Source organism: Tamandua tetradactyla, chromosome X, assembly GCF_023851605.1.
Source record: "Tamandua tetradactyla isolate mTamTet1 chromosome X, mTamTet1.pri, whole genome shotgun sequence".
NCBI classification, from domain to species: domain Eukaryota; kingdom Metazoa; phylum Chordata; class Mammalia; order Pilosa; family Myrmecophagidae; genus Tamandua; species Tamandua tetradactyla.
In genome coordinates this window covers 6575962-6603173 of record NC_135353.1, presented here as the reverse complement: position 1 = coordinate 6603173, position 27212 = coordinate 6575962, and the positions used below count along the sequence as shown (strand labels likewise).

The 27212-nt window shown below is 65.7% G+C and overlaps 1 protein-coding gene across 2 annotated transcripts; it reads right to left on the bottom strand.

The window, feature by feature from the left end:
- Nucleotides 1-3260: 3260 nt before the first annotated feature.
- Nucleotides 3261-27153, bottom strand: FLNA (filamin A). 2 transcript variants are annotated; one of them, XM_077145019.1, is made up of 48 exons: nt 27057-27153; nt 23497-23950; nt 20653-20901; nt 20458-20555; nt 20217-20364; nt 19537-19655; nt 19355-19432; nt 19091-19253; nt 18774-18974; nt 18105-18242; nt 17866-17989; nt 17573-17709; nt 17237-17430; nt 16950-17063; nt 16702-16845; nt 16469-16592; nt 16201-16361; nt 15998-16088; nt 15725-15894; nt 15368-15485; nt 14977-15239; nt 14215-14812; nt 13931-14104; nt 13662-13824; nt 13420-13580; nt 13163-13333; nt 12717-12840; nt 12467-12623; nt 11925-12114; nt 11742-11765; nt 9345-9592; nt 9165-9260; nt 8957-9059; nt 8680-8820; nt 8464-8592; nt 8195-8368; nt 7940-8101; nt 7623-7826; nt 7382-7534; nt 7135-7257; nt 6705-6971; nt 6473-6610; nt 6216-6331; nt 5587-5719; nt 4688-4864; nt 4368-4586; nt 4059-4256; nt 3261-3857 (listed from the first exon to the last, which is right to left on the bottom strand). In XM_077145019.1, the coding sequence occupies exons 2-48, from the start codon at nt 23870-23872 to the stop codon at nt 3670-3672; spliced, it is 7941 nt and encodes a 2646-aa protein (XP_077001134.1). In that variant the 5' UTR covers nt 23873-23950; nt 27057-27153; the 3' UTR covers nt 3261-3669. The 2 variants fall into 2 exon arrangements, with proteins under 2 accessions (XP_077001134.1, XP_077001136.1); XM_077145021.1 differs by lacking the exon at nt 11742-11765.
- Nucleotides 27154-27212: the final 59 nt, after the last annotated feature.

The following is a 27212-nucleotide window of genomic DNA, read 5'->3' as shown; positions in this document are numbered from 1 at the left end:
TTTTTTGCTTTAGTCTCACACATAAGTTTAAATTTTAAAATATTAATTACCGTCTATTTTCAGCACCCTGCAGTAATTACATTCCTTTGCTCTTCCTCATGTAAAAACGTTTTTAAAATTTGTACATTTAGTCACTATCATGATACGCTCTAAGCATTCCTAGATTATACCATCTCAATCTTTATTGTCTATCTTTCTTTCTGATTGTGCCCCTAGCCCTCCTCCCTCTATCATTCTCACATTCAGCTTCATTCAGTGTTTTGACTTAATTGTATTACAGTTAGGTAGTGTTGTGCTGTCCATTTCTGAGTTTTTACATTCAGTCCTGTTGCACGATCTGTATCCCTTCAGCTCCAATTACCCAATATCTTATCCTATTTCTATCTCCTGATGGTCTTTGTTACCAGTGACATTCCCCAAGTTTATTCACTAATGTCAGTTCATATCAGTGAGACCATACCGTATTTGTCCTTTTGTTTCTGGCTAATCTCACTCAGCATAATGTCCTTAAGGTCCATCCACGTTGTTACATACTTCATAACTTCATTCGGTCTTACAGCTGCATAATATTCCATCACATGTATGTACCACAGTTTGTTTAGCCACTGTGTTGATGGACATTTTGGCTGTTTCCATCCCTTCACAATTGTAAATAATGCTGCTATAAACATTGGGCATCACAGCATTTTTGATGATAGGCAAAAGGTAGAAGCAACCCAAGTGCCCATCAGTAGAAGGACATGGAAAATGTGGTCTGAACACACAATAGAATGTTCTTTGACTGTCAAAAGGAGTGAAGTTCTGAGACTTGCTAGAACTTGGGTGCATCTGGAAGGATCCTGGTGAGAGGTGAGACCCAAAGAACAGATATTGTATGATTTCACGTATAGGAAATACCTAAAATGTGCAAATTCATAGTGACAGAAAGCAGATTACAGGTTATGGGGTGGGGGAATGGGGGAGTTTGTCATTGATAAGTGGAGTTTCTGTTTGGGGTGATGGTGGGCACATCTGGAATTCATGCCACTGAATTGTATAGTTGAGAGTGCTTACAATGGGGAATTGTAGGTTGCATATACGTTGCCACACACGCACAAAGTCTTGCATTCAGATTGCTAAAAAAAACTACAGGAATAAATGTCCTCATGGGCCATTCAAACTAGACAGCAAAGTTCTTGCCTGCCCCAGCCCTACCTGGCTCTGTCCTCTTCCTCAGATGTTACCCGTGCTATCAGTGTGGGACTGGATCTCAGCTCAACCTCCTTTCCAGCTGTTGTGTTCTTGGGTGGGTTAGTTCTTTGATATGTAAAAAGTTCTTACAAATCAATAACATGACCACCAACAACCCCAAAGGGAAACGGGCAGTTTATTTTTGTACCTGGGGACCAGGTGAGAATCTAAACTGGTTTCTTCTTTTTACCCTTTCACATGGGCGTTGATCCCACCACCCCTGGTGAGCTCTGGGTGGGGCTTTTGAGTGCTGCAGTCCCCTGGGTGAGCAGGCCCTGGAGGGAGGGCCACCCTGACTGTGTCCCAACCATGTCTTGAAGCTTGTGAGTGGGAGCAAGAGACCTGGTGTTTGAGGTCCACAGCTGCAACTTCCTCCTCCTCCTGCCATCTCTCTCCCCTCATTTCTCAGATGTCATCACACACCTGTATTACCAGCTTCCTGTACAAATAGGTCCTTCGCAACATGCCTAGCACCCACAAGCCCTGGGCTCATCAGCTCCAGAGGACTGCAGCCTCTATCCCCTCGCTGGGAAGCCGCACTGGCGGGAGGGCCCCTCAGGTCCTGGGGCTCCGCCTTGACCCACAGTTTGGCAGGGACGCTTAGCTGGGAAGGGCAGGGTCCGGGTGCAGAGCCTGGGGCTGGCTGAGCCGGCGAGGAAGGGGATCAGCTCGGTCGTCTTGCCTGCACCCCCAGCCCCCCGGGACCCAGGTCACCGAGAACCTGCAGGCCGGAGGGGCTGCTCCCAGCTAGGGCGTTCATCCCATCCCTTTCCCCGATGTGTCGCCAGGCCGTCCCCTCTGCCCGTGGCCCCCAGCAGCAAGCGGGCCTTGACTGGGCCGCCCCAGCCCGACTCAGGGCCCAGGGTCTGGGCAGCAGAGCTCTCCCAGGGGTGCACGTCCAGTTCAGGGAGCCCCCTGGGTGGGGATGCGGGGTGCCGGGCCAGTGGCTCCCCAATTCCCAGCAGCCAGATGGGTCCTCCCCGGGTGTGTTCTGGGCGCTGGAGGGGCCTGGGCCGTCTCCCCCTCACTGCCGCCTGGAGCCCAGGGCAGCGGCCCCGCAGGCAAGTACAAGAGACCATCCAGGGCCACCGTCCGGCCCCTTATGCCCTGGGGCCAAGGGGTGGCCCATCCTGGCGGAGCCGGAGCACGAGGGCCCAGAAGCCCCGGGTCTGGCTCGTGGGGACGCACCACACCACCTGCAGCCGGTTCCCCTGCTCTCGTCCTCAAGGTCCGGGTGCCCCAGCTGCCCACCCTTGTCTCCGCCAACCCCGGCGCAGAGATTTGCGCAGGTGCAGCCGCCAAGGCCATTTCGGGGGCGTGGCCAGCGCGTGCACCGCCCCGAAGGGGAGGGGCTAGATACGTGCAGCCGCGGCCCCTCCCCTGGGACTCGAGCCGGCGGAGCCCGGAGGCTTGGGTTGGTTTTCCAAGTGGGAGATTCGGGGATGCCGGCGAGAACCTTGGTTCTCCCCGCACTTGAGGGGCCCTAGCCCCGGCCTGCCCACCCCCACCCCCAGGGAGGTGGCCTAGTGACAGTCTCCGACCCTCGGGGACGTGGCGCAGCTCGTGGGGGTTGGTGGCACAATCCAGGGGCCAGGATATGGTCCAGGACATGGCCGCTGTTGGGATGGGGAAAACTGCTTAGAGGGTCCCAGGGCTGGCCACCTCCACCAGGAAGCCTTCCCGGACCGCACCCCGCCAGGCTGCAGGCAGTCATGGGCCCTCCTGCTGGACGGGCATCGCCTAGCTTTCTCCCAGGTCTGCATCCATGCGGCCATTCTGGGATCTACGTACCACCCCTGACCCCCACGCACCCCACCCCCAATAGGTCTGCACCCAGGAAGGCAGGGAAGCGGTGTGTGCAGATGGGCCCACTCACATGACAGGGCTGAGGAGACACCAGAGCCCCTGAACACTGGGCCAGAGACCCAGCCACCCAAGGCCTGGCCCTGCTTTGATGGGGCACCCTGGCGGTGCCTTGACCCTAGACCTCCTGCCTTGCCCTCAAAAGAAAGCCACCGTGACCCCCAGGAGAACGGAAGCAGAACTTTTATTCCTCTTGGCTGGGGAAGAGAACTCAGCGGGCGGTCGTGCAAGGACCCCCCCCTCCCCCCTCCTGGAACCAAAAGGAGACAGGCGCCGTGGGCACTAATCGGGCACTGATGGGCTCCCTTTTCTCGCCTCTCCCCTTCTCCCAAATGAAAGCTGCGAGGCCGCAGGTCGGGCGAGGAGGCTGGTGAGAGCGCGCAGGGTGGGTGACATCGGGGTGGGGGTGGGGGTGGGGGGGCGGCCAGGTGGGGCCGCAGAGGAGGCCCGGACTGCTGGGGCAGGGCTGGGACGGGTGCAGGGCGCTTCTCGCGGTGGGAGCTGCCAGCTGGCCCGGGATGGGTGGGAGGGGCGCGGCGGGCAGGAGTGGGGGTTGTGGGATGGGGTGGGACGGGCTCAGGGCACCGTGACGCGGTAGGGGCTGCCTGGAACGTGCTCGTCACCCCACTTGACCACCAGCGTGTACTCCCCCTTATCCTTGAGCAGGTAGGAGACGCTGTAGAGCCGGCTGCCCACATGCTTCACCAGGATCTCCTCGCAGGGTGTCCGCGGGCCGTGCACCCCCACCAGCAGCATGTTGTTTCCTGGGGACCGGGTGGTGGCAGCGCAGGGTAGGGGGGGAGGGCGGGAGGGAATCAGGCGCAGGCTGTGGGTCCCCTCCCCTGACACACACCCCCGCCACTCTGACTCCTTTTGGAGGCAACTGCCCTTTCCTAAAGGGTCCCAGCCTCACCGCCCTGCCCCCCGGCCCCCCCTGCAGCCCCAACCTGGTGCCGGCCGCCCACCTGCTTTGCTGCAGTCAACCGTGAAGCTGCTCTTCTGGCCCGCATAGGCCTTGCTCAGCCCCAGGCCCTTGGCCACCACCTTGCTGGCGTCCACGGGCCCCAGGGCCCCGTGCTGGGGGGCGCTGGCGGCCTTGGTGAGGGAGTCCATGAACACCGACGAGGTCTCGTGGAGGCTGTGGTTGCTGACCAGACGGGGGCCTGCGGGACGGTGGGGTGTGGGTGGGGGGCTCGGGCCCAAGGGCAGGGCGTGGGGGTGGGGGGAGGGGGCAGGGGGCAGGCGGGGGCAGCAGCCCTGGGCGCCCGGCTCACCTGTGACCTTGGCCTTGAAGGGGCTGCCCCCGATGTGGTAGGGGCCGCCGTACTTGATGGAGATGAGGTAGCTGCCGGGGGCCATGGGCGTGTAGGTGACGCGGTAGCCCTCGGGGCACTCTTGGCAGTCCATCTTCACTTTGGACGGGCCGTCGATGGTGACCGACAGGGCGCCGGCTCCTGCATTGCTCGTGTTGACAATGAACTCGGCCGGGCTCCCTGGGGGCACGGGAGGTCAGGCAGCGCCCATCCCGGCCCCCCCTCGGAGCTGCAGGCCAGCATCCACACACAGACACACAGCAGTCCAAGCAGGCCCTTACCTGTGACACCGCCTTCCAGGCCTGCTCCGTAGGCGGACACGAGGCCGGGGTCCCCACCGTGCCCGGGCTCCCCCACGCGGATCTTGAAGGGGCTCCCGGGTATGTGGGTGCCATTGAACTTGACGTCGATCAGGTAGACACCGTTCTCCCGAGGGATGAAGCGCACGGCGTACTTATCTGCGGGGCAGAGAGGCATAGCTGCAGGCCAGGGGTCTCCTTTCTCTCCACTGTGTGAACCCCACCCCTGCCAGGCGGCCGCCGCCCTCCCCAAGCCCCTCGCCCACCAGCACGAGGCCAGCGGCTCTGCCAAGGCCCACAGGGCTCTGTCCCAGAACCATGCGGGGGACCCCCACACCCCATCCCTGGAGGACACAGGCTTCCTAAAGGTCACAGGTCCCCCAAATTTCAGCCAGGCTGCCGCCAGGCCTTGCCTACATGGAACTCTTTTACAAGAAAGGGCCCCTGCTCCACTGCCTCCTCGGCGAGGTCACCATGCACGCCATCCTCTCTGTGTGTTTAACTGGGGCTCAGAGATGGGCAGGAGCTTGCTGAAGTTCACACAGCGTTCGGGAAACTAGGCCGAGCGGCTCCTCCTGTCCCCCCACCCTGTGACCTCAGCACCAAGCCCCTGCCTCCTGGCCCCACTTTCTCCTGGTGGTAGGCTGGGACGTCCTGCCTGCTGAATGCCCACTCCTTCCTGCAGCCCCGGCCAGTGGTCATGGGGACTCGAGCTGGCGAGGAGAGCTGGGGGGGGTGCCCTAGCTGGGGTCCCGGGGGACAGGGGGCGTGAGGACACCTGCCCAGGCCGCTTACAGAGTCTGGAACCTCCTTTGGCGCTCTCGGTGGCTGGCTGGAGGGGGGGGGGGGGGCGGGGAGACCGGGCAGGGCCAGGGGCTCACCTTGGTCGATCTCTGTGACATAGCATTCCTCCAGGGCTCCCGAGGGGCTGTGCACCTTAGCATCAATTGCCCCCTTGGCCCCATTCAGGCTGACTGCAAAAGAGGCTGGCTGGTTGACCTTTAGCCCTGACTCCTGGAAGCACAGCAGACGGCATTAGGTGGGCGGGGGCCGGGCAGGCCAGGGACAAGCAGGTTGGGGGGGGCCTGTAGGGTGACACTTACCCAGCTGGCATCCGACTCGGTTTAAAGAGGGACAGCCGCCGACCGCAGAGGCCCGAGGCCCTGACACATGTGCCCACCCTCCCAACCCACCCCGCTCCACTCTGCAGTCCCAAGCCCGGGCTGCGGGAGGGGTGGGTGGCCCCCACCCTGCGGGCAGCACCCGGCCTCGGCAGGCTGTCCCTCCTTAAACCTCAGCCCTGGTGCACAAGGGGCATGGGCTTCTGTTCCAAGCCTTTAGACCTGAGGCACGAGAAAAACCCCACCGAGCGTGGGCTGCAGCCGGCCAGAGCAGAGGCCACGCGTGCGGGCCCGAGAACCTGCCGGGCGCTGGCAGTTCTGGTCTGGCCGGGCCCAGGCCCCACGGGCTGCAGGAGCCCCGGAGCTGGCGGTTTCTCTCAGTGCCTCACCTGAAGACTAGAAACAGTGAGGCGGCGGGCATCGCCCGATGGAGAGGCCACGGGCACCACGAAGGGGCTGTCGGGAATGTGCTCCTCGTTGAACTTGACCGAGACCTCGTAGTCACCTGGGCAGGGGGAGAGCACGCGGCTGCACCGGGCAGGGCCTGGCACAAGCCCCCACCCCCATCTCCACCCCCCCAAACCTCCAGCATCAGGAGCTCGCGCGCCCCCCCCCAACCCCCACCCACCCAAACAGGCCCAGGTACCTGGCTCCTGGACCACGTACGCCACGCCACAAGAGCCATCCTTGCGGTCCTCGAAGGAGATCTCGGCCTTGCTGGGCCCTTCCACGGCGATGGCTAGGCCCCCGGCCCCAGCTTCCCTGGTCCAGATGCTGAACTCGGCTGTTGGAAAACCAGGGCGTCCTCACTCACGGATGGGGGCGGGGATCCAAGCCCTGGCGCCCACCCCAGAGCCCGTTGGCCCCTGCGGTCCCACCTGGCACGCCGGCTTCAGCCCTTTCCAGGCCAGGGCCCCCGGCACGGACCTTGTGGGCGCCACCTTCCCCCAGCGGCCCCACGGTGAACTGGAAGGGGCTGCCGGGCACGTGCTGGCCCTTGTACTTGACGCTGACCGTGTGGGTGCCCATCTCGGCGGGCACGAAACGGATGCAGTAGGTATGGTTCTCGCCTTCTACAATCTCAGCCTCGTGGCTCTTGCCCGAGGGGCTGGTCACCTGGGCTGCCATGTCCTGGATGCTGATTTCTACAGAGCAGGTGGGGGATGGGGCAGGAGCAGGGGAGGAGGAAGGGATGTGTTGAGTCCCCAGCGCCGGCCGGAGGCCAGGAAGCTGCTGCTCCACCCCCCACCCCAGCTCCCCATCCCCCAGTTTTCCACACCCACCCACCACCACCACTTTAGGCCCTACCAGGGATCTTCAGGCTCAGGTCACAGTGGCTACCGACGTTGGCCACTGAGGGTGCCCGCCGCCTCCGCGTGATGCTCTCTTTCACCCGGCCCTCGCCTGTCACCTTCACGGAGAAGGGGCTGCCTGTGGGTGAGAAAGTACAGCCACCCCCCCCAAAGCCACACAGGTGACACTCCTGTGGGTGGGCACTGAGGGTGAGGCGCAGTTGGGGGGGGTGGGGGGAGGGATGCCGTCGGCACGCACTCACCGGGCACGTGCTGGTCAGCGAACTTGATGTTGATGATATAGTTGCCGGGCTCCGTGGGGCAGTAGGTGACCCTGCACGTGCCGTCCTCCAGGTCCTCGGTGTTGATGTCCACTTTGCTGGGGCCTTCGATGGACAGGCTGAGCCCCCCGTAGCCTGCGGGGCAGACCAGCACGCTGAGCCCAAAGGCACACCACACCCTGGGAAACCCAATCGCCCGGGACCTCCCCACCCCGACACCCACCTGCGTCCCGGGTGTCGATGATAAACTCGGCAGGCTCGAAGGTGTGGCCTTCGTGGAGGCCCTGGCCCGACACCCGCACGCGGCTGGCGTCCCCGATTTCTGACTGGCTGATGACAACGGGGATGGGGCTGCTGGCCACGTGCTGGCCGTTCTTTTTCACGTGCACCAGGTGTTCCCCGGTCTCTTTGGGCACGAACGAGATCCCTGGGCACAGGGGTGGGGGGTGGGGGCCGTCAGCAGGGAAAGAGGCCTAGTGGGGCCCCCCTCACCCCACCCCACTCCCTTCCGGAAGCTTCTGCACCGGGCACCCCTCTTACCCACGTGGCCGTTGCGCAGCCGCTTGAGGAGGCAGGGCTCCTCCCGGCCCGAGGGCGGCACCACGGTGGCTGTCAGCAGGCTGAGGTCCGTCTCCGAGATGTTGATAGGGATGTCAGCAGCCGAGCCCACCTTCAGGTGGGACAGGCGCATCGAGTCGTCCCCTGGGTGGCGGAGAAGGGCATGAACGGGGCCGGCCGTCACTGCCAGTCCCCCGGGGCCCTTGGGCCCTCCCCCCTCCCCAGGGTGGCCCCCACCTGTGACCCTGGCTGTGAAGGGGCTGCCCGGTATGTGCTGCTCGTTGTACTTGACCAGGATACTGTAGTCCCCGGGCAGCACGGGCAGGTAGGAGACGCTGCACGTCCCATCCTGGTTGTCTGTGCAACTGATTTCGGCCTTGGACGGGCCCTCGATGGCCAGCGACAGGCCCCCTGGGGAGAGGCAACAGGGTGGGCGGGCCAGGCGGTCAGCGGGGAGCCGGCAACCCCCGGGTTGGCAGCCCCCAGGCAGGGGGGTGGGTGCTCACCCTCGCCAGCGTCTTTGGTGTTGACGGTGAAGGTGGCAGGCTTGTTGACCACGCCATGGCTCAGGCCTGGCCCGTAGGCAGTGACGTGGCCGCAGTTGACATAATCCACGTAGAACTGCAAGGGGCTGCCTGCGCCGGGGAAGAGGGAGCACGTGGGCTCGGGGGCCGGGGGTGAGCCCGAGCCCCTTGTGTGCCCTCGCAGGGCCTGGCACCCACCTGGGATGTGCATGCTGTCGTAGCGGATGTCCATCTCATGCAGGCCGGCCTCGCTGGGGGCATAGCGCACGGTGACAGTGCCATCCTTGTTGTCGGTGATGACAGGCTGGGCCACCTTGCCCGAAGGCATCCGGACCTCCCCTGGGGGTAGGGGTGGGGGGTTGGATGGGACGGGGGAGTGGCTCAGGGCCACCCCTGTCCCCTCCCCATCCCACCCCCCCTGCCTCACACAGCCGGACCCGCCACCACCCGCCCCACTTCCCCTGGCCCCGCTCACCAGTGATCTCGCCCTTCTTGATGGTGAAGGGGATGACGAGGTCAAAGGGCCTCAGCGTGGTCACGTCCAGCCCGTTGACCCCCACCAGGGGCCTGTCCGGGGCCTGCAGCCGAGATGGAGGGCCCAGGTAAGGGGCTACGGGTGGCAGGGACACCCCGCTGGCCAGCACGCCCACCCCCCTGCCCCCGGGGAAGGCGGCAGCACGCACCCAGTTCTGCTGGCCACCCTGGGGGTAGGCGTATGGTGGGGCCAGCTGCTGAGGCCGGAGCGGCGGCTGCGTGGTGGGCTGGTCCCCGGCCAGGGCCTACGGGCAAAGTGGGAGAGCTGAGACCCTGCGACCACATCTCCCACTCCCGCCACCCACCACCCACCCATGCCCGCGCCTCACCGTCACTTGGAAGGGGCTGTTGGGGACGTGCTCGCCACCAAAGCGCACGCAGATGACATATTTGCCCGGCTGGGGTGCCGTGTAGAAGATGTCGAAGGTCCCGTCCGAGTTCTCCACCACGTCCACGTCCACCTCCGAGCCGTCAGGGGTGCACACGGTGCAGGTGACCTTGCCCTTGCCCGCGGCCTTGGCATCCACGGTGATCACCGTCTCTTCCCCGATCTGGATGGTAGGGCCGATGCCGGCACCTGGGGGGGGCGGGGCATGTCCCCCAAGGTAGGGGGGCCGGTGTGTGAGCCCGGCGCTCAGGCCACTCGCGTCCACCTCCTGGGAGGCCCCCCACCCACCCACCCCAAGCGCAGCCAGGCACCCCCCAAAACCCCCAAGCTGGGGACAGCGAGTGGTTTCTCAGAAGGCAGGAAAAGTTCTCCTGGGTCACCTGAAGCCAGCAGGTCCTTTTTTTTTAAGGGGGGAGAGAGAAGTGGCACCCCGGTGCCGGGAAGTCGAAGAGGAAGAAGGCGCCCGGCCCCCTGCCGTTTGTCCGCCGAGCCCCAACCCCCACCCCCATCCCCGCTGCCAAATGGGCTCCGGCGCTCTGCTCCCGGCGGGCACGCGGCTGCCCGAGCTGGGCCCCCTGTCCCCAGGCCACGTGCGGACAGCGTGAGGCGCAGCGTGTCCTGCTGCAGCGTGGGGCCGTGCCATCGCCTCTCCCCCGCCCCGTGTCTACCCCCCCCCCCCCCGCCACCGCCCCGGGCCTGAAGTGAACCTGGAGTTTCCTGGCCACTGAGAATGCTCGCTCAACCAAGGGGGCTCGCAGCGGGACAGGCAGCCCGGGCAGGGCGCGGGGGTGGCGGGGTTAGCGGCGGGTTAGTGCAGTGCAGCAGGCTTGGCGGAGTGGCGGCACCCAGGAGCCCCAAACCCCCCATCCCACCCCACCGAGCAAGCCAGCAGCCTCCAGGGATCCCGAGTGGTGGAGGTGAGGGAAGGGACAGTGACGTTATGAGCTTGGGGATGCAGCGGTCGGGGCCCGGGAGGGAGGTGGAGGCTGTGGGGGCTGTGGGGTGCCGAGGCTTGGCAGCAAGAGTGCCCCCCGCAGCCCGGCCTCCCATCAGGAGCACCAAACTTGCTCACAGGCCAAGTTCAAGGGGCCTCCCTGCGGCTGCAAAGGCGCCAACCACCCCCCTCGGCCCAAAGCCCCGTCCCTTACAGCCCCGTAGCCCAGGCCGCTCTCCTGAGCTCCGCCCAGCCACCTGCCCCCACCTGTTCTGCCCCAGCTCAGCCCACGGACCCGTCCTCTAGCTGGCGGCTCAGACCCCAATTCCAAAGGTAACCCGGATTCCCCCGGTCCCCCCAGCAGCCAACCCACCGCCACATGCCGGCTGCTCCAATCTCCAAATCCAGTCCCCACTGGGCTCCCCTCTCTTGGAGCCCATGGCCCCCCAAGGCACCCCTCCAACTACCAGAAAGCTGCTTCAGCTTCCCAGCTGCTCTCCCTGCCTCCTTCCCCTCCCAGTGGCCAGTAAAGGCAGACTGGTCCCTGCATCCCCAAGGGGATGCATCCCTACAGAGCCGGCCCCCACCCCAGCCTCCCCTGCTCATCTTGGCCCCCCACCTCCAGATCCCAAGGCCTGCTCTACTAAGCTGTGTATCCCCTCCACATCCCTTCCCCAGCGCTAGCCACCCTGCACCCCAACTACTCTCCTATCCTACTTGCCTCACCCACCCCGGCGCTGCCCAATCCAGCACCCATGGATAACGTCACTGCTGGGGGGTGTGGGGCGGGAGGGAGGGAGGCGATGAGCGCGCTTCGGGGCTCTGAGGCTGGGCAGGGCTCCCGCCATGCTGGCCTGCCCCTGTCCAAGCAGCCGACTGCGCGCCACCAGCTAGCACCCCCACTCATGCAGTCGGCGCCGTGACGGGGGCGGGAAATGGGAGTCTGTGGATCTGGCCAGGGCCGGGGCTGGGTGGTGGGTCGGAGTAGGTCCCTCGCCACTGACGGAAGAGGCAGTGGAAGGAAGGGCCTGCTGCCCGCCCACCCACCCACCCCGGATGCCCGGACGTAAGGGACACGGGCTGTCGCCAAGATCCCCAGATGCACCCTCACCACCACCACCCCAAAAGCTCCCAGCTGCAACCTGAGTTCTCAGTTGGGAAACCGAGGCCCAGAGAAGGGCAAGGGCCAGAGCATTGACGCTCAGTTCCGGAAACTTCCCTGGATCCTGACCCTCCAGCCTGTGGCGGCCACCTTTTACATCCCACCCCACCCCACCCCCTCCCGCTCCGGCCCTACCGAGAGCTGCAGCTGGAACTGTCCTGGGAATTAGTACAGAGGAAGAAAGGAAGTTGCCCCTTTGGGCAGGAGAGGGGCACCGGGAGTGGCCCCAGCAAGCAGCTTACCTAGCCCGTGACCTCCGATTGACACTGAGGTGAGAGGGCAGAGAGCAAGGAGAAAGGTCAAGTGAGTCACTCAAGGGGGCGGCCCCCACTCCCACACGCTGCCCCAAGCAGCGAGCCCTTGCACACAGGCACACCCAAGCCCCGTGCCGAGCACCACGGCGGCCCCGTGCCGGGCCCGCTCACCTGTGACGGTGCACTTGCTGGCGTCCCCCGTGGGCACGGCCCGCACGCGGTAGGGAGAGAAAGGGATCTCGTCACCGCCATACTTGATGAGGATGGTATAGCGGCCCGTCACGTCAGGCACGTAGGCCACTGTGTACGTGCCGTCGTGGTTGTCCTGGATGTGCGTCTTCTTGGGCTTGCCCTCTGGGTCCTGCCGCAGCACAGGGTGGTGGTTGGCTGAGCCCTGGTGGCAGCGGACCTGCAGTCCTCCCGAAGGATCGCCACTCTGGCCCCTGCTGCTGCAGGGACAGCCTCCAGGCTGCGCAACCGCAGTGGCCCAAAACGGCTGCCCACATCCGGCATTGCCCTTTAGTTCTCCCGGGGGCAGGTTCTGGAGCCATCTGCCCCGCCCTGATGCCCAACATTCTGCCCGCATGACAACCGGCCAGGCCGAGGACCCTGGCACTGCCCCACCACTGTCCAGACGAGCTGGGCTCTGCCCGAATGGCCAGGCGGATCCGGGGCTCTGGTTGCTTGCTCAGGCCAGCAGTTCACAAACTTACCGTGATCTGGACGGCCAGCAGTCCCTCCCCAGCATCCTTAGCATCGATGGTGAACTCTACAGGCAGGCTGGCAGGCACGCCGGTGGTGTTGAGCCCAGGGCCGCTGGCCTTCACCTTGCTGGCGTCGTGTGTCGGCAGCACCTTGACCTTGAATGGGCTGGGGGGGGGATCGGGAATGGTGAGGGGGTGGAGGGGCTCTCGCCGCCCAGCCAGGGGCCCCTCCCGCGAGCAGGTGGGCCCCATCTCTCACCTCCGAGGCACCTCTTCTTCCCCGTACAACACGGAGATGCTATAGGGCCCCTCGCGGCTGGGCACGTAGCTGACGGTCTGGGTGCCATCGGCATTGTCCGCCACATCCACTGGCTCCACCAGGCCTGGCCCCGGCCCACAGGACAGATGTCAGCGGGTCTTCTGCACCCCACTCCACCCCGGACAACCTTTCTAGTACCATGCTGCCTCTGCTCAGTGGCCGTGTGTCCTGACCCTTCTACCTCCTTTTACATGTCAAATCCTGTCCTTGTCCCCTCCAGCACCTCTGGCAGATGCCTGCACGCCTGTACCCGCCTCTCCGGGAAGCAAGACCCCCACCCCAATGTCGTGCTGGGACTGGAGATTCCTCTCCTAACTTTCCCAGGGGAGCACCCTTCTTTTCATCCACTCCCCTTTCCCACATCTCCTGGGCTCGTGGATGCTCACCTTTGGGCCCTTGCACTTTGACCTGGAGAGGAGCCACGCCCGCCTTGCTAGTGTCTACCTGGAAGGACTGAGGGAGGTTGGCACGGACCATGCCTGGGCTCAGGCCAGGCCCGGAGCACTTGACTTTGGACGCGTCCGTCACATCATGCACGGGGACCTTGAAGGGGCTGCCTGTGGGGGCAGAAGGAAGGCGTGAGAGCCAGCAGGCCCTCCCAGGGTGGGCAGGTGGGTGGATGGGGGTGGGCATGCCTCCCGACCTGGCACTTGGTGGCCGCCATAGGTGACGTTGAGGCTGTAAGTGCCGGCCTCATAGGGGATGTACTCGACGGAGCAGCTGCCGTCCTTGTTGTCAGTGCAGGACATCTTGGCCTCGGAGGGGCCCTCCACAGCCAGGCCCAGGCCTCCTGTGCCAGCTCCCCTGGGTCCAGATGCATGGCCAGTGAGTCCCCGAGGCAGCCCGCCCCCGCCCCACCTGCTCCCGCCCGGCTGGGCTCGTCACCTGGTCTCCACGGTGAACCTGTTGGGTTTGTTGGTGGTGCCACTCTGGAGGCCAGGCCCGTGCACCCGCACCCGGGCTGGGTTGCAGCCCTCGGTCACAGGCACCTGGAAAGGGCTGCTGGGCACAGGGCTGCCATCGTAGGTGACATCCACGGAGTGGAGACCTGCCCGGGGCGAGACCATGGGGAGGGCCGCCCGGTCAGGGGACCCCGGGGCTGTGCCCACCCGCCATGCCGCTGCCCCCCACCCCCACCCTCCCCGAGCACGCACCCTCCTCGTAAGGCGTGTACTCCACTTTGTAGGTGCCGTCGCCGCAGTCTTGAACGTACGTCTCGGTCAGGTTCCCTGAGGGGTTGGCCACACGGGCCTTGACATGAGGTCCCCCAGTCTGGGTCAGCGCCCGGGCGTCCACACTGAACTCGGTGGTGGCCTCGCGGAAGACGCCTGTGGGAGCGGGGCATGTGGGCAGGGAGGCGTGGGGTCTCAGGGCCGCATGCCAGGGACGCGGCTCCCTCCCCCACCCCCCTGCCCTCCCTTGGGGCAAGCCCCCGTACCTTGGCCCTCGATGCCAGGGCCGTAGCACTGGACACCCGAGGTGTCCACGGCGGGCTCCACCTGCAGCTTGCTGGGGAAGTTGGGGACAGGCTGGCCGCCGTACTTGATGGTGACGGTGTAGGCACCGGGGCAGAGGGGGATGTAGGTGATGGTGTGTGTGCCATCTCCGTGGTCCTGGATGTGCACCTCGGCCGGCAGCCCCGCCTCCGAGCGGATCTCGATGGTCAGCTCGGCACTGCCCGCGCTGGAGCAGTCCACGTGGAACTGGCCGGCCTCGCCGGCGGTGGCCCGCTCCAGCCCGGGGCCCGAGCACTTGACCTTGGACGCGTCAAAGCAGGGAGCCACGTGGGCCTTGAAGGGCGAGCCGGGGATGTGGGTGTCGGCAAAGAGGATGTTGATGTTGTAGTCCCCGGGCTCGGTGGGCAGGTAGGAGACAGAGCAGGTGCCGTCACCATTGTCCAGGCACTCGAGCTGGGCCTCACAAGGGCCCTCCACCGTGAGACCCAGGCCGCCCGTGCCTGCGCCCTTGGTGTCGATGGTGAAGCGGGCAGGGGAGCCCACTCTGCCGCCCTGCAACCCGGGCCCGAAGGCCTTCACCTGGGGACGGACAGGAGGGCTGGTCAGGGGTCACCCCCTGTTTCCAGAACTTTCCACCCCATTGCAGGGATACAGCAGGACCAAAAAAGCACCACGGATGAGGACAGGGGCCTGGGTGATGGGGCCCTCCCAGGCTCTTGGGGGCCTCCCCGCGCCCCAGTTACCTTGCTAGGCTTGGTGGGGGGCACGGCCTCCAGTGGGAAGGGGCTGCCGGGCACAGGCACCCCGTCGTAGGTGACTTCCACCTCGTAGGGCCCCTCCTCGCGGGGTACAAAGCGTACCACACTGTTGTCGGCCCCCAGGCCGGGTTCCACCTTGCAGGGCACCGCAGCGCCCGAGGGGCCCATGATCTTGGAGGCTACTTTGCCCTGGCCGCCGGCACCCTTTGACTTGACCGTGAACTCCTGGTCTTTGCCAACGTCCACCTCTGTTGGGCCAGGTGAAGGAGGGGCGGGGGGAGATCTGTGAGCTGCAGCTCAGGTAGGCTGCCCCCGGGATGACCCTCAGGTGGGAGGTGGGGCAGCCAATGGACCCCCCTATTCCCCAACTACTTACTCTCTCCTAGGCCAGACACCTTGATCTTGCTGAGGTCCAGGCTTGGCGCCACCCCCACAGAGAAGGGACTCTTGGGGATGGGGTCCCCTCCGTAAGTGACGTTGACGCCCACCGGGCCCTGGGTGGGGGTGCAGAAAGGAAGGGGTCATGAGTCATGACCCTGGAATCCTCGGCCTTGAGGCATAAGGGTGCACAGGTGAGGGTCACGAGACCCCGGCTCTGCCTCTTTCCCAGCAGGGCACACCGCCCTGCCTGGTGCCTGCTCTCCCAGGTGGGAGACAGCCAAAGCAGGTTAAGGGGCCGGGGAGCTGCTGGGTGGGGAACGGGGGTGGCGCCGCGGGGGCTGGGGGGGCCTACCTGCTGCACGGGCGTGTACTTGACCGTGTAGGTGTTGTCGTGGTGGTCAACGACATCCACGTCCCGCACCGCGTCGCCCTTGGCCAGGCCTGAGAACTGGACGTCCAGCTTGCCTTTGCCAGCGGCCTTGGCGTTAACCGTGAAGTGGGTGGGTTTGCCAAGCTCCACGCCTGGGGGTAGACGAACAGGTGGCATAGGAGTCCCCGGGCTGGGACCCTCGGGTGCTCCGACACCCACCCCCACCTGAGGCCCCTCTGCAACGGGAATGCTCACCGGTACGGCTGAGGCCGGGTCCATCGGCCTTCACCTTGCTGGCATCGTGGGAGGGCTCGACCTTGACCCGGATGGGGCTGGTGGGGGTGGCCTGGTGGGGGGCGGGGAGTGGCGGGGGGCTGAGTGGGAGGCGGGGCACAGGGCTGCAGCCCCGACATCCCCTCGCTACCCCTCCTCCACGCCGGTGGGCGGGGAGCACCCACCTGGTCAGCAAAGAGCACCATGATGGTGTAGCTGCCGGCCCCGCGGGGCGTGTACTTGACCGTGAAGGTGTCGTTGTCGTTGCGGATGATGTCGAAGTCGATGTCGGCCTCGGCCGGGCCCACCACGCCAGGGGCGCACTTGATGCCGATACTGACATCGCCTGTGGGCGGCGGCGAGAGCCAGTGGCGGTGGGGGGGGGGCATGCCGAGGTGCCCACCCTGCCTGGTCCCCGCCACCCACCCTGCCCACTGCAGCCACCCGCCTCACCCTGGCCGGCCTCAGTGCAGTCCACGGTGAAGTAGGTGGGCTCGTGGGCCTTGAGCCCCGTCTTGGCCACGCCGGGGCCGTAGACCTTCACCTTGTTGGGATGGCTGCCGGCACCCACGTTGACCTACAGAGGCACGGGGCCACAGGGGCATAGGCACAGGCGGCCCAGAGGGGACGTGGTGGTGGGGGGTGGGAAGGAAGGATGCTCTAGGGAAGACGGGCCAAAGGCTCACCCGGAAGGGGCTGTTGGGGATGTTGACGCCCCCCCAGGACACGGTGGCCGTGTGCTTCACCGGCTTCCTGGGCACGTAAGAGCAGCTGTAGGTGCCGTTGCCGTTGTCCTTGACCGAGGCCTCCACGGGGCAGCCCTCGTTGTCCTGGGGGTGGGGGGGACAGGCGGGGAACAGAGGTGGTGGGGGTAGATGGAGCACATCAGTGACCCTCCTAGCCCTCCTGCCCCATGCCGGGGCGGGGATCCTACCTGCACTTGGACCTTGAGGGGTGCCTTCCCGCCATGCTTGGCATCCACCGTGAACTCCGCCGGCTTGTTCACGGCCACCCCCGTCTTCTCCAACCCAGGCCCGCGGGCCTTCACCTGATGGGAAGCCACCGAGATGCCAACATCTCATGGGGATCCATGTCCAGGCCAGGGACACAGAGTGGCAGCAGGGTGCCCCCAGGTGGGGTGGCCAGGGAGGGGGGGCAACCAGGTCCCTATGGAGAGAGAGGAGGGCCGCCAACTCCCCCCAGCCCCAGCCGGACCCTCACCCGCTCAGGGTGGAAGTCGGGCGGCGCCTCACGGATGTCGGCCATGAAGGGGCTGAGCCGGATGTCCTCGCTATTGCACAGCACATGCACGGCGTACTCGCCCGCCTCCTGCGGCCAGTAGCGCACGTCGCATGAGCCGTCGCCCTTGTCATCACACTCGATCTTCGCCTGCGACGGACCCTCCACCGAGAAGCCTGGTGACAGGCCGGGGGATCCCCCAACGCACTACAGTCAGCACCCTGGAGTCTTCAGGTGGGTGGATGGGTGGGTGGGAAGGCAGATCCACTCCCATCCCCACCCCCACCCCCACCCCCACCCCCAGCACTGCCACCTTACCCAAGGTGCCCACGTCGTCGCCGATGGCCTCCACCACGAAGTCCGCCGACTTGCCCACCACGCCTCCCTCCAGGCCAGGGCCCCAGGCCCGCACCTTCTGGTCGCCACACTCGGTGCCCACCTTGACTTCGAAGGGGCTGCAAGCAGGAGAGCCACATGTGGTGGGAGTCAGGGCTGAGGCCCAGCCCGTGATTGACAGCTGGGCGGGGTGAGGGAGTCCCGGGCAGGACAGACAGGGTGACGATAGCAGGGAAAAGGGGGTAAAGAGTGGGGGCGCCCCTCAGCAGCCTCACCTGCGCCCAATGTTCTGGCCGCCCCACGTGATGGTGACTGTGTACGTGCCAGGGACCATGGGGTAATACTCGAAGCCATAGACGCCATCACCCAGGTCCTTCTGCTTCACGCGCTCTTCACCCTCTGCGGGAACAAGGCAGGGCCTCAGGCCAGCCCCTGGGGTGGGGGGGCTGCAACCATCCCCGCTCCCCCCACCACCACCCTGCACCACCCCTGACCCCCGGGCCAGCCCACTTACTGGGGCCCTTCACCGTGACCTTCAGCTCGCCACTGCCCGCACCCTTTGTGTACACCTTGAAGTCTGCCGTCTCCTTCACCCGCACGCCCTTGGGCTGTAGGCCCCGGCCCACAGCCCGGCAGGCCCCAGGGTTGCAGGCTGCAGGGCAGAGCGGAGACTGAGCCCCCAGGGAGCGGCGGCCCAACCTGCCCTCCTCGCCCGCCTTCCCCTGGAGTTGGGGTGCCAGAGCTGGAGGAGCTCCCCCACCCTCCACCCCACCACCAGAAGAAGGAACCAGAACAGGCCGTAAGCCCGCCAGTGGTGGGGGGGTGGGGGTAGGGGGTGAACACCTGCCCAGGCCTGGATGCGGTGGGCCTCCTCCCCAGGCTGTGCCCCCCCCCGGCCCCCCACCCCTCTCCAAGAGGAAGACAGAGCCAAGTACCGTTGACCCTGGGAGCAGAGAGCAGCAGGATTCTAGACAGCTGGAGCGAGCTCTTCCGAGGAGGGAAGCGTGGAGAGGAGAGAGAGAGAGGGCCAGCGGGGGCGAGAGGAGGAGGACAGCGACACGGCAGGGTTGGAAAGAGTGCACTCGCCCTGACAGCAGAAGGAGGGCGCCCCAGGATGGGGGCTGGAGCGGGGCCAGCCCATGGCGGCCTCCCCTTCCCACGGGCCACCCGGCACTGGGCCTACCTTGGCCCACGTTGACAGTGTAGGGGCTGCGGGGGATGGGCACGCCGGCGAAGGTGACGTGGATGGTGTGTGGGCCCTCCATGGTGGGCTGGTAGCTGCAGCGGTAGGTGCTATCCCCCCGGACCTCCAGCTGGGGCTCCACGCTGCCCCTCTGACCGGTGGGGTCCTGGATCACCACTTCCACCTCGCCCGTGCCTGCTCCTGCACCAGCCAGCAACCCCACTCAGTGCCCGGGGTCCCCACCCCCCACCCTGGCCCATACCCTGGCTCCCCTGGTCTCCCCAAGCCCACCCCAGGGCCTCGCAGCCACCCCTCACCTGCCGTGAAGATCTCAAAGTACGTGGTCTTGTGGGCAATGTTGCCACTGGGCTCCAGGCCAGGGCCCTGGGCAGTCACCTTGCTGGCGTCACCCTGCGACTTGTCCACGTACACCTCGAAGGGGCTCTTGGCGATGTGCTGGCCGGCAAAGAGCACGGTGACCTGGGCTCAGGAGGGGGAGGCCGTGAGTGGGGGGAGAGGACGGGGCCCAGGGCCTTTCCCCGCCACCGCTCGGCCCCTCCCCTGGGGCTGAGAAGACTCACCTTGTGCGTCCCTGTCACCTCGGGGACATACCAGACGGAGAAGGTCCGGTTCTTGTCATTGTTGGCCGTCACCTTGGCCTGGGGTGGCGGGATGGCAGCCATGAGCCAGGGCCGAGAGCCACCCCTGGGCCCCGCGGTAGCTCTCCCCACCCCCAGCCCCCGGCCTGTGCGCGACAGCCTACCTCTTCCTGGTGGCCGGCTGGGTCCTCCACGTACACCAGGACCTCCCCCTGGCCAGCACTCCTGGTCTCCACCGTGAACTCGGCCCGCTTCTTCACCATGTTGCCTGTGGGCTCGATGCCTGCCAGGGGAAAGGTGAGGGAGCCGTGGGCCGGCTGCACAGGCCATCCATGCCACCCCTCGCCCCCAGACGCCCCAGCGGGCGTCCCCGAGACGACCAGGGAGCCACACGGTCCAGGTGTCTATCCTTCTGCAGGCCTAGCAGCCCCTGAGCCCCGGCGCCCGCAATCCGACCCAGCCTGCAGTGGGTGGGTGCTTTAGTTCAGCGTAACCCCAGCTCAGGGCCCAGCTCCGTGCCGCAGGCAGGGCAGGCCTGAGCCTGTTTTCTGGAATACTTGGGTCTGACTGCCTTGGGCCCTCGATCCTGTGTGATACGCAATCTCCTGGCCCCAATTCCACATCCCCGCCGCCCACACCCTGCTTAGGCTATATCTACCTGGGACTGACATGACTTCGGGAACTTGCTAGCACCCCCTCGCCTGGCTGGGCCACCCATTTTGACCAGGTCTGACCCCTTTCCTGTCCAGCTCCAGGTGGCGTGCGATGCGATACCCCGGCTCCTAAAGAACCTTCTGGAACTCCAAGTCCAGGGAGGACAGCATCCCTCAGGGAGGCCTCTCACCTGGCCCGTAGGCCCGGGCTTTCTTGGGGTTCAGTTTGGGCCGCAGGGGAGCCCCCGGCTTCAGCTTGGCCTTGGGGAACTGGGACAGGTAGGTCATGACAGAGTGCTCGTCCACGTTGGGGTCCACAATCTCCTCGGGGGTGATAACCTGTCACGGGGGGGGGGCGGGCAACGGCTCAGCCTGCAGCCCGGGCCCCTTCTGCCCGTGACACGCACCCCCACAGAGGACAGCGGCGCGCACCTGTGGGATGCCCAGCCAGTCGTCGGCCTGCTGCATGGCCTCGCGGGCGTTGTTCACGGGCTTGCTGGCATCCCAGGAGTCCCAGTCGGGACACAGACCTGCAGGGGAGCAGGGGCCGTGGGGCCACCGTGAGCCTGGGCCGCCCCACCCCCCACCACCGGAGGCCGCCCGGCCCCAGCCCGCCCCCTCACCCACCCGGGGCACAGCTGTCGACCAGGGCGCCCAGGGCGCGGCCGCTCTGCCAATCGCGGCTGAAGTTGGTGATGGGCAGCTGCGGCAGCTTGTTCTGGATCCAGCCCAGGAGCCGCTGCTTGGGCGTCTGCTTCTTGGCCTCCTCGTCCTCCTCCTCGTCCCACATGGGCATGGAGATGGAGTAGTGCAGGATCAGCGTCCACACCAGGCCCAGGATCAGCTTCAGGTTGCCGTCCACAATGGCCTTGCTGTCTGCGGGGGACGGGAGGGGCAGCGTCTGCAGGCGAGGGCCCCCCCAGGCCCCCCCACATGCACAGGGCCGGAGGGACAGGCGGCTGCCCCAGGGCAGGGGGGTGGGACCGTGGGGGGCCCTCTCTGCCCTAGGGTGCTATGGGGGGGGTGTGCAATGGGGAGGAGTCTGAGGCGAAGGAGACACCTGGGGGGGGATACGCAGAGACACACGAGGGCAGCACAGTGCAATGAGGGCCGCGTTGCCGGAAGCCCCGGGCCCTGGGCACCCTCCGCAGGGTCAGGGAGGGCCTCGAGGGTGCCCCAACAGACGGCTCCAGAGAACGAGAAGGGGCACCTCCCATCACAGGGGTCTATAGGGCAGGGGAGGGGGCCTGGGGTGGTTGGGAAATACAGCTGAGGCAGGGGAAGCAGAGGCATTGGGCAAGGAGTCTTTGGGTGGCAGAGTGTCTCGCTGCCCCCGCCCTACACTTCCTCCCCGCTGTCTGCAGAGCCAGGCTGGAAGGAGGAGACAGGCATCAAGAGCCCAGAGGAACCAGCGGTTTGGTGGCAGGGACATGACTCACTGGGACCCATTCCGGGACCACGAGGCTCCCGGGCTGGGGAGACGTTCCCGGGGAGGATGAGGGGGAGGAGCCTAGAGCCTGGAGCCTGGGGTGGGCACCCAGGGCCCTGCGGGAGCCCCAGCTGGGTGGGGTGGGGTGGCTCGGATCGCAGGGCCGGCCCCCACCCTCTCAGGGCCCCCAGGGTGGCCAGCAGCGACCATGGGTGGGGCCCTCCATGTGCTCACCCGCAGCATGTCCTCCTCCCTCCGGGCCACCTAACGGGCCACACTCCCCACAGGGGAAGTGGTTAGGGCGCCACACCCTCCGCACCCCGGTCGGGCACCCAGCACCATGGCAACGCTGCTCAGCGCCGGGCCCCACCCAAGGGCCCCTCTGCACCTCAGTCTGTTGGGGGGCAGGGTCACAGTGTCAAAGCAGGGAAAGGGAGCACTCTTGGGCGGGGAGAGCTTGGAGAAGGGCCGGCTTCCTAAGAGCACATCGCCGGCAGCCCTTCTGGAAGCCCGAGGCCCACAATCCGCTGCTCCGACCTCTCCCAGATGGTAGGCGGTGGGGTGGGTAGGGTGGCCAAGGCCAGGGGGTGCTCGGAGAGAGCGAGGGCGCAGAGCCAGCTGGGGCTTCCCACCCTGTCCCGGGGTCCTGGGGGGGTGGCACCAAGGCCGGGCCCACCAGCCCCGGTGGGTGAGGTCGGACCCTCCCCCTGGTCCATATTAGGACAGCTCGTGCTCTCCCCATCCCCCTCACAAAAGGGGGAGGGAAGGACCCAGTCCCAGCTGGGAGGAAGCCTGGCAGGGTGGCCCCGCCCCATCCCACCCCTTTCCCCAGCCCCTGGGCCAACCAGCCCCCTCCCTTCCCTAATCGCTGCTGCTTTCCAACATTTTTTTGCCTTATATGGCAAAGCTCTGGGAACCAGGCCTGATCCAGCCAGCTCATAAGAGGGAGGAGGTGAAGGGAGGAGGGAGGAGGAGATCAGGAGACCACCCCCACCCCCCAGCCCTCACCCCCCGAGAGTTGGGGTGTGGCCCACCTCCCCACATCCGGTTGCCCCCCCCACACACAGCTCAGAGATGACTCAGCTTGGCTAGACTGCGGCTGGAACTGGGGAGTGGGCCTCTGCCTCAACTGGCCCTCAGCAGAAAGGGTGGCCACCCTTGGGACCCACCCTCTGGGTGGCACAGCAAGACCGCGATGGCGCTGGAGGAAGAGCTGCGAGGCCGCTTTCAATCCTCCAGGGAAAACAGTTTAGCTCCCACTGTTCTTCCCTCTTGGCTCCAGGGTTTTCCCCAAGTTGCCTGTCCTGGCGTCTACCGTCCCCCAAGCAGCTCCCCATCCTGAGAAGGACCTAGGATGCTGCCGTCGACCTGGCCAATGCCAACCTCTCCAGCCCAGGGATAGGGACACCGGGCTGGCAGGCAGCCGGGAGCACGCTGGAGCACCTCCCCACCAACTCCTGCCTTCTAGATGCAGAAAAGCCAGGTGGCCGCGGGAGCCAGAGCCGGGTCCCTTCACTCCCGGCTCAAACGCATCTCTGCCGCCCATCTGCTAAAGCTAGGGTTCTCTCTGGAACCCCGTGGCCCCGGTGCGACAGAAACTGGGGGTCAGAGCCAGAGACAAGGCTGAGGAGAGCCCTGGACAAGGGATTCCCCCAAGCTCCAACACCCAGTGCACCGGCCCCGATCGGAGCTGCCGCAGGGAGTGGCGAGGCCGGGCCTCCCGCTCCTCCCGCTTCCCGGGACCAGGCACGATTTGGGGGTGGGGGTGGGGATTCGACGGGGAAGGGGGTCCGACAGCAGGGCCCTATCCCACAGTGGGGGGCGGCGGGGTGGGGATCGGAGGCGCGGCCTGCGGAGGATGTGAGCTCAAACCTGGGCGCGGGCCAGCGGGCGGGGGCGCGGACGGTCGGCCCGGCCGCCGGTCTCCCGCGCGCCTTTGTTCTCGAGGCCCGCGCGGGGGCCCGGGTGCGCGGGGGTCCGGGGGTTGGGATGCGGAGGAGGGGGGTGGGGCGGAGGCGGCGGGGGCGGAGGGAGGGCCTCACCAATCGACACGAGCTTGATGCTCTCGCGGTCCAGGAACTCGAGCGCCACGGACACGTTCTCGAGCTGCATCTGGCGGAAGGTGGGCCGCTGGTTGTGCTTGCGGTGCATCTTCTTCTGGCTGAGCACCTCCAGCAGCGCGATGAGCCGCAGCCCGTCGCTGAGGTCCGTCTGCAGGTTGGCGATGCGCTTGCTCACGCACTTCAGGTGCTCGTTGCACCAGCGCGTGAACGTGTTCTGCTGGATCTTCTTCCACGGCGCGTCCTCCGCCAGGTCCTTCTCGGTGGCCGGCATCTCGGCGTCCCGGGAGTCGGCGGCGCCGCTGCCCAGAGTCGCGCCCGATGCGCTCTGGCCCGCCCGCGAGTGGGAGCTACTCATTTTGAGGCGCGAGTTGCCGGGGGGCGGTGCTGGAGCCTCGGCGAAGGGGGACGGCCCTTCAATTAAAGTCGCAGGCACCTAGGACGCACGCCGAGAGGTAGAGAGCAGAGGTTGGGCTGCCGACAGCGCGAGCCCTTTAAATGCGGGCCGAGGGCGGAGCCGGGAGGCGGGGGCTGGGGCAGGGCGGGGCCGCGGGAGGCGGGGCTTCCCAGGCCGCGCCTGCCCCGCCCCGCCCGTCGGAATGCCCCCAGAGACCCCCGCCCCGCCCGTCTGCCCGCCACGGCCGCCCGAGTCCCAGGCCTCGGGGTTCCCGGGAGGGTCGCTCGGGCCCCCATTTGGGGGTCGGGAGGAGCCCCGGAGCCAGGAAAGGCTGAGCGGTGTCAGCCCCTCCGGCGAGCCAGGCCATACCAGGGACTTTCCTTCCCCCCCACCTCCGCGGCCCCTGCGGGGGGTGGGGTGGCTCGCGTGCCCTGAGTCACGTGGGCAGAGGCGCCCCGGTCCTTCCGCCCTGGTCTCAGTCCCCCTCCCCAGGCTTCGGGATAAAGGGGGTCCCCAAGTCCGGAGACACTTGGAGAGCTCCGGCTCCGGGCCGGGCATGATCCCCGGCGTTCTGCACGCAGCAGGCGAGGAAAGCCACCGCCAGCCAGGGCCGCGACTCTAAGGCCCGCCACCTCCTAGACCCCTGTCCCCTCCCTGGCCCACGCACCTGCGCCCGCCCCGTGCTCACCACCTCCCTCCCCCATGCGCTCGCAGGAAAGGGGGCACTGGGCCAGGAGGCCGCAGGCATTCCAGGGACAACCAGCCTTCCAAGGGGCCCGGACCGGCCAGCGCTCATTGGCATGGGACGCTGACCTGACGCGTGCTGGGACAGCGTGTGCCTGCCACCCCACCTGCAGGCCTTCCTCGGGGGATGGGGGAGGCTTCCTCTCGTGGGAATGGCTCCTGAGCTGAGTGGGACCAGAGGTGGCCTAGCAGGGCCCCGGGGGAGAGGGTTGGCTCTCTAGAGTCAGAAGGACCGGTCAGAGGGGTCTGAGCGCGCTGCAGGGACAATGGCAGGACAGGGGTGGCCAAAGGAGGGGTGTGGATGGCGTGCAAATCGCAGAAGCCTGCCGAGGCCTGCTGAGGAGCTTGCGCTGTGTTCAAAGGCAGCGGGGTATTTTGCTCAAAATTACTTTTCTGCTCCATAACTCTGGAGACTGTGGGGAGACACCTCGGGGGTGGAGGACCAACAAAGACACAGGGGCAGAGGCCAGCCTCTGCCATCCACGAAAGACAGCCTACTCATGGCTTCCATAGAGCGGACTTCTCCCTCTCCAGTCCTGCACACTTTCCTTTTCCAGAATGTTCCCTTCTCTGGGTCTGTTTCTTTTATTCCCCCCAGAAAGGCATATCTCTCTCCCTACTCCTGGATTCTTAGATTCAGTCGCAGGCGGATAGTAATCAATTTCTCTGCTACAGACCAGTGGGGGAAACGGGAGCAGGAGGCTTTGGGTGTCATGCCCAAATATGGTAGACCTGCGCATCAGTGCAATAACGCAGTGGGGCTCAGGGTCCCAGTTGGCACCCCTGCCTCTGACCACACTCCCTTAGGGGCTGCCTGTTGCCCCACTAGGTTTTTTCCCCTACCAGTAGTGGTGGTAGGAGGTCCTAAAGGTCTTTTGTAGTGCTGTATCTCCTGGACACCCTCCCCTGTCCTGAACACTCTAGGACACACACCTGCACAAAATTCCACAGCACCACGGCTGGAAGGTGGGGCAGAAGTGGGGGGAGCTCTGTAAAGGGGGACCCATACAAGGCTCTCCCTGCCAGGCAGTACTGAAGACACACACACACACACACACACACACACACACACGCATGCATGCAAGCAAATCCCCAGGGGTGGAATTCAAGCAAGAGTTGATTTTCTCTCCAATAAGTGCCATCCGACTGGGTCATCTGTGCTGGTTCCTCAATCATCAGACACGGGGCAGGGAAACTGAGTCAGAGTAACTGTCCAGGGTTCAACTCCAGCAGAAAGGAGGACAGAGCTCGGGTGCCTGGCTTCCAGCCCTAAGCTTTCCCTATTTGGGGGGAACGGTTGGGGCTGTAGTGGGTTCCCATACTTAGGAGGGCACAGTTATTGCCACCAGATGGCGCCCCATCCCAAAGCCCCCAGATCGGTCAGTCTGGAGAAGCCAAAATCCAGCTCTTTCATATTTTCCCTTATTTGGAGTAGATTCTTGGATGTTAGACACACCACGCCCCCACCCCACCCCCGGCCCTCAGACCCCAGGACCCGCCCTCCCACAAGGAGCTCTAGCCCCAAACCCAGGGGGGGTGTTCAGCTGGGGTCCCCTAGGAGCCGCTTCCAGGCCTATGAAGCCAGGGGGCGCCCTGAGGGAAGGAAATGACAGGTCAACCCAGAGAGAAGTGGCCTGAGCTGGCAAGGCAAGTCCAGGTGAGGAAGGTGGGCGCGCCTCTGCACCCACCTCAACGGCGCAGCCTTGCGTCGGTACAAATGGGCCAGCCAGCAGACTGTGCCAACTTCCCCTGGCCGCGGGTGGCCTGGGAACGCGAGGACAGTGCTGTTCACATCCTGGCTGGCAGTGAACCTCCAGCTCAGAGCCAACCCGGCAGAGGGCCCCTGCTGACTGTGCCAGGCCGCAAGCCCAGCCCCACCCCGGATGCACACAGCAGTCCCCAAACCAGCTCCCCTGTGCCCAACGCAGCTGGTGCCCCGCGGACTTCTGCCCAACTCAGGGACCCACTGTGACCATCCCGGTGGACGCTCTGGCTATGAAGTGCTCTTTCAGGCACTCAGCCCACTCAAGGTCCTACTGGAGGGACCCTTCCCTCCCGGACAAGCTTGCCATGCAGGCCCACGGCACCCACGCTGGTGCCATCTTCTGCCAAACGCTCAGACACCATCTCTTCCAGTGACACCCACCTCTCCCTTGGGCATGGACTCCCAGACTCCTGGCACACACACGAGTTCGTGGGGGGGGGGGGGACTCACAGGTAAGCAGGTCCTGGATTCCCGCTGGCAAGCGCTCTCACCACCCCAGCTCTACCTGGCGCGGTCTGGGTGCGCGCGCCGGCGCCTGCGTTCTCAGGACCTCCCCACCCGCCTTAGCCACCAGCCTCACGGCCCGACCCGGCCAAGACCCGCGAGCAGCGCAGAGCCCGGCTTCTGACTCCTCACCTGCTGTCCCTGCGGGTGGCCGGCGACCGTGGGTTGGCGCCCGGCTTGCCTTCGCGCTCGCGCCTCCGGGCTGTGCCGGTGTTCGCTGAGCGCCGCGCGCCTCCACGCGAATGGCCCGCCGCCGCCCGCCTTCTTGTTGGCCGCACCCCCCGCCCC

Excerpts from the sequence above, each read along its gene's own strand:
- FLNA (XM_077145019.1), bottom strand. The coding sequence starts at position 23,872 with ATGAGTAGCTCCCACTCGCGGGCGGGCCAGAGCGCATCGGGCGCGACT. Across the intron at positions 16,846-16,949 it reads CCCTCAAGGTCCAAGTGCAG|GACAACGAGGGCTGCCCCGT; the intron begins GTAGGATCCCCG and ends CCCCACCCCCAG. Across the intron at positions 4,257-4,367 it reads CTTCAAGGCCAAGGTCACAG|GCCCCCGTCTGGTCAGCAAC; the intron begins GTGAGCCGGGCG and ends ACCGTCCCGCAG.